The sequence below is a fragment of the Lemur catta genome, chromosome 9, assembly GCF_020740605.2.
Source record: "Lemur catta isolate mLemCat1 chromosome 9, mLemCat1.pri, whole genome shotgun sequence".
Taxonomy (NCBI): Eukaryota; Metazoa; Chordata; class Mammalia; order Primates; family Lemuridae; genus Lemur; species Lemur catta.
In genome coordinates this window covers 22,457,005-22,467,912 of record NC_059136.1, presented here as the reverse complement: position 1 = coordinate 22,467,912, position 10,908 = coordinate 22,457,005, and the positions used below count along the sequence as shown (strand labels likewise).

The window sequence follows — 10,908 nt, the reverse complement described above, 5'->3', positions numbered from 1 at the left end:
TTGAACTCCTGAGCTCAAATGATCCGCCCACCTCGGCCTCCCAGAGTGCTAGGATTACAGGCATGAGCCAGTGCGCCCGGCCCCATCTGTTTTGATTAGTGTAGCTTTATAGTAAGTTTTGAAATTTAGTAGTGTCAGTCTTCCAACTTTGTTCTTCTTCTTCAGTATTGTGTTGGCTATTCCAGGTCTTTTGCCTTTCCATATAAACTTGAGCATTGGTTGGTTGATATCTACCAAATAACTTGCTGAGATTTTGCTTGGGATTGTGTTGAATCTACAGATCAAGTTGGCAAGAACTGACATCTCCACAACACTGAGTCTTCTTATCCAGGTATATGGAACATCTCTCCAAATTTTAAGATCTTATTTGGTTTCTTTCATCAGAGTTTTGTAGTTTTCTTCATATAGATCTTTTATATACTTTGTTACATTTATACCTAAGTTTTTCTTTTTCTGGTGCTAATGTAAATAGTACTATGTTTTGTATTTCAAATTCCAATTGTTCATTTCTGGTATATAAGAAATCATTTGACTTTTGTATATTAACCTTGTATCCTGCAACCTTGCTATAACCACTTATTAGTTCCAGTAGTTTTGTTGCTGTTGTGGATTTTTGGGATTTTCTACATAGTCATGTCATCTGTGAACAAAGATAGTTTTATTTCTTCCTTCCCAATCTGTTCTGGTCTTATTTCATTAGCTAGGATTTCCAATGAAATGTTGGACTGTAGTGGTGAGAGTGGGTATACTTGCCTTGTTCCTGATCTTAGCAGAAAATCATCCATCTTCTCACCATTAAGTATGTTGGTGGTAGGTTTTTTGCAGATGTTTTAGGTATATCATAGGATGGGGCTCTCCCACAGCCCCAGCCTCCCACTTTCAGTCCACCAGCAAGTGCTGTGGGCACTCCCCATCTGTTTCTGAAACTCTTCCATGTCTCTCCACCTTAATTGACCCATTCATCACACAAAAGCATAGTAATCTGGAAAACAACGTCGGAGTAAGATCATATCACTCTTCTGATTTAAGCAAACCTGTGACCTGGTCCCTCCCTCACCCATGCTCACTCCTGCCACACACCGGCCTCCACTGTTACCCGACCACGTGCACCGCAGCCCCCGTCCACACAGCCGCTCTGTACGACAGCTTTTTATGTTCTGTTTACTTGCTTTTCCCTCCCCACTAGAAGGCGAGCTCTGAGAGGACACGCCCTTGTTTAGAGCTTTGTCCTTTCCTCCAGAACGGAGCCCAGAATATACTGCTCCGCGAGCATTTGTACAATAGGGTCCTTCTGAAACGCTCCAGCCTCTTCCCGGAGCCCCTCAGGCCCCGCCCCGTCCTCCCCGCGCCGCGCCGCGCCCTGCGGAACCTAGCGTCCCGGACGTGTTTCTGGAGGAGGAATTTCGGCGTCGGAACCGAGGCCCTACGTAGGCGACGGCGGCGACTGCGGCGCATGGAGGTGAGCTGAGTGTGGAGGAGGCGCGCGGGTGGGGGGGCCTTCGGCCGTCGGCCGCCCCCCTGTGACCCTCGTGCTGCCCCATTTTCTCCAGGCTCGAGGACATCCTTCTCGGGAGGCACCGGCGGCCCCAGGCCCGGGTACCGCCCGCACGCCCCGCAGACCCCGGGTCCTTGGCCCGGTTCCTGGCTCCCGGAATCCTCCCACTGTCTGTCTCTGCTCAGGGCAACCCACGTGCAGTGACGCCGCCTGCAGAGCGCACCCCATAGGCGATGACACATCCTTGAAGAAGCAAAAGAATAAGAAGAAAACCCGGAACAGGGCCTCTGTGGCGAATGGAGGCGAGAAGTCCTCAGAAAACCTCGCCCCTGAGGAAGCACCCTTGAGCGCTGAGGCCCAGGCAAGGGCGGGCTTTAGTTGGGCAGAGTGGAATCCGTGGGTGCATTCCGGGTGCGAGTCCACGGGCAGGTGTCATCTGGGATCTGCGGAGTTAAGGCGGGGAAGGGAATGAGATTGGGGTTTGGATCCATGCGGGATGGGGCCCAGAACGGTGGGACCCAGGTGCCCTCTTACAGTCACTTTTCCCAATCTATCACAGGCGAAACAGCTGGCCCAGGAACTGGCCTGGTGTGTGGAGCAGCTAGAGCTGGGCCTCAAGATGCAGAAACCCACCCCGAAACAGAGTAAGGGGCCTTTTTGTAGAGATGGGGGTTGTGGAGAGTCACAGCACCACGGTTTGCAGGTCCTGGCAGGGGATTGAGTTGTTGCCTTTAGGGTACTATGATAGGGAGTGAGTACAGAGGAGATCACTAGTCCTTTCTTTGTATCTCCAGAAGAGCAGGCTATTGGGGCAATCCGAACTCTGTGCAGTAAAAGAACCCCTCTGCCCCGGAAGAGGCAGCTGATGCGCTCCTTGTTTGGGGACTACAGGGCTCAGATGGAAGCTGAGTGGCATGAAGCTCTGCGGGTTCTCAGGGCTGGTGAGTATCTGGGAACTGGTTAATTCAAGAAGGCCTAGTTCAAGGGGGTAGGGAAGCAGTACTCAGGGAATGAAAGGAAGAAGTTCTAAAGCAAAAAAGTTGGTGGAGAAAAGAGACAGGTTCAGGGAAGCTTGAGGGAACAGGGAGAGAAGGCCTGAACTTCTCCAGAACACAGAACTAGGGCCTGGACCTGGGAAGAGGGGAAAGAGTCTGGTCCTGTGCTGGTCTTGCTCCTGGGTTGGGGAAAGCCGACTCACCTATCTGTGCCTTGGCTTTCTCTGCTGGCCGTAAAGCCAGATCCCATAGCAGTTTGAGTGCAATTCCTGGAGCCAGACGACCTAGGTTCAAATCCTGGGTCTACTACTTAATAGCATTAACAACTTAGGCAAGTTACTGAATCTGGGTGTGACTCTAAATAGGGGGTGATAATAATATCTACCTTACAATTTTACTACATTAGTTATTTTAGTACAAAGGGGTTACGGTTGTATGGGCAATCATAATTGTACAGGTAATGTTAGCTGTTATTATTCAATTGTGACACTGTCTGCTTCCCTCTCCATGACAGCTGCCCATTCAGCCCGGGTACAGCCCGTAGATGAGACCACCAGAAAGAAGAGCCGAAGAGTCTGCAGGCCTCGCCCTGTAGGGAGAGCCAAGGCCACTGTGGACACTCCTGATGAAGAGTTTAGGTTCAATTTCTTTTAGCCTCTCTCCAATCCTGGCACAGTCCCCCTCCTCAGGGATAATGTGGGGTTTATCTTGAGTGCAGAACTTTTCCAGGAATTCTCTGTTGACACATATGAGGTTGTTCTGTCCCTGGGTGGTCCAAGGATCTGGGGCTGTTGATCAGGTATGGGACCGTCCAATAGGCACAGGACCCCATTTGTAGGTTTTCTGATGAAATGCTGCTCCTGCCAGAAGAGAGGCAGAGGTACATTTAGAAAATCTTCTACACCAAATTGAAGTGCATGCTCAGTGTGTTATTGAAAGGATATTGTTAGTAGCAAGGATTAGGTTGGTAGCAAGGATTAGTCGGGTAACTATGCAATTGTACACTGTGCTCACTTTTGAAGGATGCCTTATCAAATGGTTTAGTGGTTCATCCTATTATATCACATTGCCTTAATCTCTATTTTTGATAAAAATGGATAATGAATGAAAGAGTGTGCTGTCTGTTTACAGGGAGTACAGATGAAGGAGGAATGTGACACTGCTGGGTCCAGGCTCTCACCCCAGTGCTTGGTCCTTTGTCCATTGCCTTTGTTTCTGAGCAGGTGTCATTCTCAGGGAACCATTGTGGATCCCACCAGGCCAGCCTCTGTTCTTGAGAACAGGGAGGTCTTGCTCTAACTGTCCTGGCTAGAGACCTGGATCGTGCCTCAGCGGACCAACTGTCTAAATGTTGGTGGCTCCAGGCATCAATCACAGGCCCTTGGCTCCACTGAGTTGGGATCTTCAGGTGATCTAATCCTCCTTAGTACTTTTGTCTCCCAGACTTGCATTCCAGACTCAATAGGTACCTGGAGCCCAACTGCCATCTCCATATGGGTGTTTCATAGGTATTTCAAACTTAACATGTCCAAAACACCTGATGAGGCCCTGAATCTCTCTTCATTTTCTGCTTTTCAGCGAATGGAACTATCACCCACCTAGTTCGTTAGGTAACAAACCTGTATCATCCTCAATTGCCCCCTTTCTCCAACATGGATGTTCAATACTTTAGCTGGTATGTCCACTCTGTCCTCAAAATAAACCTCAAATGTTTTATATTTTCATGATCTTCACTGCTGGTCATTCTGATTCTGGCTGGCCTCTCTTACCTGCTTTCTGTTAACATCCTAATGTTAGTCTCCCTTACTCCCTCTTTCACCTCCTGTCTGTTCACTGCAGCCCAAGTGACCCTTCATGCGTGCCGGATCACATTCTCCTGATCCAGGGACTTCATTGTGTCTAGGATACAACATGAAGGCTGATGGACAAGGTCCTACATAGGCCTGCACATGTCTATGCACCAGAGGGCCCCTGTGATGTGGTCTCCCTCTGCTCCTGAAGTAACCAGACTTAATTCTGTCTCAAGGTCTTCAAACTTGCTGTCCCTTTTGCCCAGATTGCTCTTCCTCCAGATCTTAGCATGACTGGTTTCTAGGAAAGTAACTCTGCCTTGTCATTCATCAGGCCAAGGTAACAGGTTCAGATAAAGCTGGGGCGTTAGCAGGAAGCAGTTTTTTCTCCCATAGTCACCACACAGATGTAAAGTATCATAATGACCCCTTTATTTGAGTGTCTTACTGAGAATCCTTGTTTATTAAAATCTTAAGACATTTTGCTGTTAGAAATCCATAGGAAGGAAACATCCTGATCTCAAGAAGATACCTTCATTTAAAACTCAGATGTAGATCTTCAAACAGAGGATGTGGAACACTACATTCCACACTAACTTACTTTTGTAGTTTCCAAGGAAATAGAAGCCTGGTTCACTTCACAGTTTGGACCCGATCTTGACCCCGATACACAGCCCTGTTTTGCTATGTGCCTATCAAAACACTTGCATTTAGATTTCACCTAAACACCCTTTTACTAAATCCTATAATAACCCTATCTCTCTGATGAGATGTCTCATAGATCTAGTGTGCATTCTCCCCTGTCAGAATGAGCTTATAAACTGTTGGACTACAGGTTTGTCCCTTCTGAACTTTGGATGATTGAACTAGGACAGTCTTCCTTTGGATCTGATAGTTACCTCCTTCCTTCTCCCAACCCCAGCCCCCATTGGCAACTTGACCCTTTGCCCTCGGATCTATTTCTAGTTTAGAGGGCCTGAGTAAAGGAGACACCAGGGCAGATCTTCCTTTTTTCCTTTGGTGGTGTCTCCGTGGTTCTGCATCCCTCCAGGGGCTCCCTCCTGGGCCCAGTTATAACCACTTATTTCTTGGTCCATCCAGCCTAAGGGCCCAAGATTGACTTGAGGATCAGATTGGGTTTGGGTTAGGGTGAGGGTGATGGAGAGGGTTAGTTATGGTGAGAGTGAGGGTTTAGGGTGTCTTAGAGGATGAGAAGGAGGGTTAAAAGGTGAAGGTGCGGCCAGGCGTGGTGGCTCACGCCTGTAATCCTAGCACTCTTGGAGGCCGAGGCGGGTGGATCGCTCGAGATCAGGAGTTCGAGACCAGCCTGAGCAAGAGTGAGACCCTGTCTCTACTAAAAATAGAAAGAAATTATGTGGCCAACTAAAAATATATATAGAAAAAATTAGCCGGGCATGGTGGCGCATGCCTGTAGTCCCAGCTACTCGGGAGGCTGAGGCAGTAGGATCGCTTAAGCCCAGGAGTTTGAGGTTGCTGTGAGCTAGGCTGACGCCACGGCACTCACTCTAGCCCGGACAACAGAGCAAGACTCTGTCTCAAAAACAAAAAAAGGTGAAGGTGAGATTTTAGGGTAAGAGGGTTGGGCTAGGGTTAGAGTTAGTTTTGGGTCAGTGGTGTGGTTAGTATTAGAGATTAGGGGTTAGGGATGATGGCCTAAAGGTTAGGAATTAGGTTAAGGTTAGGGTTTAGGGTTATAGAGTCAGGCTCAGTTCCCAGAGCTATGTCTCGCTAACACCGTTGTTTGTAATCCCTCCATAACCTCTAATGTCAAGCACTTCCTTAACCTGGCAGAGCTCAATTTCCCTTGAAAACTTGTTCATATTAAATAATTCTCCAGGACTCCACTGCACTCTAGCCAGGAGGACAGAGTGAGACTGTCTCAAAAGCCACAAAAAAAAAAATAAAATAAATAAATTAAAAAATAAATAAAAAATAATTCTCCATGTTATTTTGTAATGTGTCCAGAGAGATCTGGCTTTCTGATACGTTCTTTAAATCCTGTGACCTCAAGAGGATTTTTAAACAACCTTTGATTTTCTTTAGGCATTCTTATAGCAGAGCCACTTCCTCACAAAAATTTTTAAATTACTCTTCTTGGTTGCTTTACAGGCTGCTTTTACAACTTGCAAGTTTTTCTGCAAAAGCTGAAAAGCTTGCATCTACTTTCTTCATTACTTTTGATAAATTTGCCAACTCTAGGTCCATCTGTTTTTTATGGACTTGGCATCGTTTGCCCCTCCTGAACAAGAGAACTCCCCCGAGAAAAATGTCCCCCTGAATCCTATTCTGTCTGGATAGTTCATGCTCAGTAGCCCCAAGATATCCCCATGGGCCATGGGACCATCTCACCTGTTAAGTTCCCCTCCCTCCTTGGGTGGAGACCAGGGTGTACAGTGGACATGGAGATGCCAGGGCCCTGACCCTAGGACTAAGTCAGACCCCAGGGTGGGGGAAGCCACCAGCAAGGAGCCCACATTGAGGACTGGGGTGGGGGAAGGGGAGAAGCCCGACTCAATAGCTGAATTCATGTCTATTTTGGAGAATGGGGGGAATAGATTTAGAAGGAAAAACATATAGACCTACCACCTAAAGACCAACCACCTAAAGAAAGCTATCACGTTTTGTCTGTTTCTAGTATTTTGTTTATTTTGCACTTCACTGAGTTAGCAATAGCCACCATCTCTCGAGTTCTTACTGTGTACCCATGCTGTTTGAACATTCTCACTCCTATGGTAAGGCACAAACCTGATGTAAGGATAGGAAAAGTGCATGCTAGTCAGCCACGGGGCTGGGTCCATGGGGCTGGCCCACGTCGGACCATCACATCATGTGCACTTCTGCTCTTCAACATCAGCCTCTCTCTTGACACCTCCTGCGCCTGGCTCATATCCAAGCCCAGCTCTGCCCTGGTGTGTGACCCTGGGCAGGTTCCTGTGACCTCTCACCTGTGCAATGGGGATGGTGATAGACCCACCATGGGGGTTATTGTGAAAATTAGGAGGCGGGGATGGTTACCAAAGCCTGGGAGCATCATTGAGACACAGTGAGCATTCTTGGAATATTAATTATTTAAGTTATTATCAACTGTTGCCTAATATTACTTTAAAAAATCAACTTATTTATTCACTCAGCTGTTAGGCTCTTGCTAATCATTTTCTGTTTTCAGTACTGAAGAACAATACTTCTCTGAAGGTCACTGTAAAGAAACTGGTAATGTATTTTAGGTTTCCAGTTAATAGTCTTTATTAAGTGTGTCTAGGGGCCAGGGAGAATGGTGAAGGCAGTGTGATTAGTGATGTGCTGGGCCTCCAGTGGCTGAGTTGAGATGGGAACCCACATTCTTGAACGGGTTTGAAGTCTTCTCCCAGGCTCTGCTGCTCTGGCCTGAGGGAGCCTCTGCCCACCAAGGGTGAGTGTTCAGCATGTCTCCTAGGTCTCTGCAGGGTGCCAAGATGTACTAGGAGGGGCCCCAGCCATGATACTGGTTTCTGCTTCTGGCTGCCGGCAGGCAGCGACATGCTGTATCCCTATCAGGCTGCCCCCCCTGAATCATGGCTGATGTTCCTTGCACTGGAAGCTTCCTTTCACACTGGGCAGCTGGTCCATGGTCATGGGCTGGACTTCATGATCCACCCTGAAGATGCCACTGTGTCTGTGTCCATTGCCATCTTTGGTGATCCCAGCCCTACATGTGGGTCTACTTTGGACAGACTGCGTTTCTGCACCAGACACTGCAACTACTTGGGTCTTGTTTGAGAGGGGGGAATATGGGGGTAGGGTCAGGATTTTCTGCCTGAATCCATCGTGTTTGATTAGACCTAGAACCAGTGTAGCTGGAACAGAGACTCTTCCCACAAACATCCCAGATTATTTCTCATTTTATTTTGAAAAAAATATATATTAATATATGCACATGACTGAAACAAAAAAGGCTAGGAAAGAGTTAAATTGAAAGAAAACAGCTGTCCCCCTCCCCCTACATCAGTCCACCTAACTCACCTGTTAACACCTGGTGCAACAGAGGAGGGCTGAGCTTCTAGATTCCCCAGCAGTCTCCACCCTCAGCCCATGGTAGAAATATCATTATTTTAGTTTCTTTATTAGTTATCGTTGTAGCTATAAGTACCTTTAAAAAATATGTATGTATGTATTTATTTTATTTTTAAGATTCCTTAAATTGGTCGAAATAACAAGTACTCAATGGTCTGAATTCCTTGACAGTTTACTTTTTCTGTCTGCAAACATCACCTGGAGCCCCACCACTCTGCCATTACACCAGATGTATGTCACTTCCCCTTCCCCTAAAAATATGTATTTAGATATACATTTTGTCTAATACAGCAGAATCTTGTGACTTGCACCATGTAGAGAGGATATGGCACTATGAATTCACCTACATTTCTTAGTATTCTGTAGGTATATGTCTTTTTTTCTTTAGCTTTTTGTTTCTTGGAGTTTCTAATTGCCTTTTTTTTTCTTACATTCTTGGCTTGTATCACATCCTTAACATTGTCCAGAATTTCAAGCATCTCATCTGAAAACTCACTGCTGGGACTCCTTTTTGTGTTCTCATCCAGGTGACACTTCCCTAGACCTGGGTGCTGCCATCATTAACTTCCTTGTTAGAGAATATCTTCAATGTCTTCAATAACTTTGCAACAAACAGTACCTGTGTGAAAAATTTTCTCAGTCCTTACATATTCTAAAGATGTCTCTAATCTGCCCTCACATTTGATTAACAATTTGGCAGGGATGGAATTCTGAGTTGTTGTTTTTTTTTTTTGAGACAGAATCTCATTCTGTTGCCCGGGCTAGAGTGCCCTGGCATCAGTCTAGCTCACAGCAACCTCAAACTCCTGGGCTCAAGCAATCCTCCTGCCTCAGCCTCCCGAGTCACTGGGACTACAGGCATGCGTCACCATGCCCGGCTAATTTTTCTATATATATTTTTAGCTGTCCATATAATTTCTTTCTATTTTTAGTAGAGACGGGGGTCTCGCTCTTGCTCAGACTGGTCTCGCACTCGTGAGCTCAAACAATCCGCCCACCTCGGCCTCCCAGAGTGCTAGGATTACAGGAGTGAGCCACTATGCCTGGCCAGAATTCTGAGTTGAATGTACTTTTTCCCTCAGAAATTTGAAGACAGTGTATTATTGTTTTGTAGTATTCAATGTCATTAAGCCAGATGTCATTCTGATGTTTGTTCCTTTGCAGATAACCTATTTTTCCTTTCTTGGAGCTTTGGAGCTTTTAGGTTTTTTTTTTTTTTTTTTGGTTTTGGTCTTGGTGTTTTGAAATTTCACAGTAATAGTCCTAGGTATGGGTCTTTTTAATTTATCTTGCCATTAAGGCTTTGAATGTAAGGAACAAGATCTCCTTTAAGCTCTGGACACTTTCGTAATAGTCTTTGATAATGTCTTAGATAATTTCTTTGGTAAGTTCCTCCCTCCATGTTCTCTGTTCTCTCTTTAGAGCACAAATGTTATTTGGATGTTGGAATTCCTGGACCAATCTCCCAAAGAGCTTACTATTTATTAAAGGAACAGTAAGAAAAACAGTGCAAGAAAAATACCAACCATCCTTTCACATATCTTTTTTCTTTTTTTTCTTTGAGACAGAGTCTCTCTCTGTTGCCTGGGATAAAGTGCCATGGTGTCAGCCTAGCTCACAGCAACCTCAAACTCCTGGGCTCAAGCGATCGTCCTGCCTCAGCCTCCCAAGTAGCTGGGACTTGGGAGTGTGCCACCATGCCTGGCTAGTTTTTTTTTTTTTTTTTTTTTCCATTTTTAGTTGTCTGACTAGTTTCTTTCTATTTTTAGTAGAGATGGGGTCTTGCTCTTGCTGAGGCTGGTCTCAAACTCCTGACCTCAAACAATCCTCCCGCCTCAGCCTCCCAGGGTGGTAGGATTACAGGCCTGAGCCACCACGCCTGGCCCACATATCTTTTTTCTTATGTTTTATTTTATTTTTTTAAATTGTATATACTTTGAGGGATATTTCTTAAATTCTGTCTTCTAATTTTTTATTTTGACAGTTATATATTTTAAGAGAATTTCAAACCATCTTTTGTGATCTCTAAATTTTCCTTTCTTAATAGATTATGTTACTTTCTATGGATGCAATATCTTATAATTTTCTGAGGATCCTAATTAGAATTTTTTTTCTTTTTTTTTTTGAGACAGAGTCTCGCTTTGTGGCCTGGGCTACAGTGAGTTTCGTGGCATCTGTCTAGCTCACAGCAACCTCAAACTCCTGGGCTTAAGCGATCCTACTGCCTCAGCCTCCCGAATAGCTGGGACTACAGGCATGTGCCACCATGCCCGGCTAATTTTTTCTATATATATTTTAGTTGGCCAGATAATTTCTTTCAATTTTTAGTAGAGACAGGGTTTCGCTCTTGCTCAGGCTGGTCTCGAACTCCTGAGCTCAAACGATCCACCCACCTCGGCCTCCCAGAGTGCTAGGATTACAGGCGTGAGCCACCGCACCCGGCCCCTAATTAGAATTTTTTAACAAATATTCTTCATTGTCTGAAGGGGGGGACTGTTGGGACAATGGATTCCCTTGAATAGAGAAGGAGGTGACTTGTCAGTTTGATATCATTGGT

The 10,908-nt window shown here is 45.7% G+C and overlaps 1 protein-coding gene across 1 annotated transcript; it reads left to right on the top strand.

The window, feature by feature from the left end:
* The first annotated feature begins 1,276 nt into the window (after positions 1 to 1,276).
* C9H8orf33 (chromosome 9 C8orf33 homolog) lies at positions 1,277 to 4,217 on the top strand. Its single transcript, XM_045561102.1, has 5 exons — positions 1,277 to 1,459; positions 1,551 to 1,856; positions 2,055 to 2,139; positions 2,290 to 2,436; positions 3,005 to 4,217. The coding sequence occupies exons 1-5, from the start codon at positions 1,454 to 1,456 to the stop codon at positions 3,142 to 3,144; spliced, it is 684 nt and encodes a 227-aa protein (XP_045417058.1). The 5' UTR covers positions 1,277 to 1,453; the 3' UTR covers positions 3,145 to 4,217.
* Positions 4,218 to 10,908: the final 6,691 nt, after the last annotated feature.

Excerpts from the sequence above, each read along its gene's own strand:
- C9H8orf33 (XM_045561102.1), top strand. Across the intron at positions 1,857-2,054 it reads CCTTGAGCGCTGAGGCCCAG|GCGAAACAGCTGGCCCAGGA; the intron begins GCAAGGGCGGGC and ends AATCTATCACAG. Across the intron at positions 2,437-3,004 it reads TCTGCGGGTTCTCAGGGCTG|CTGCCCATTCAGCCCGGGTA; the intron begins GTGAGTATCTGG and ends TCTCCATGACAG.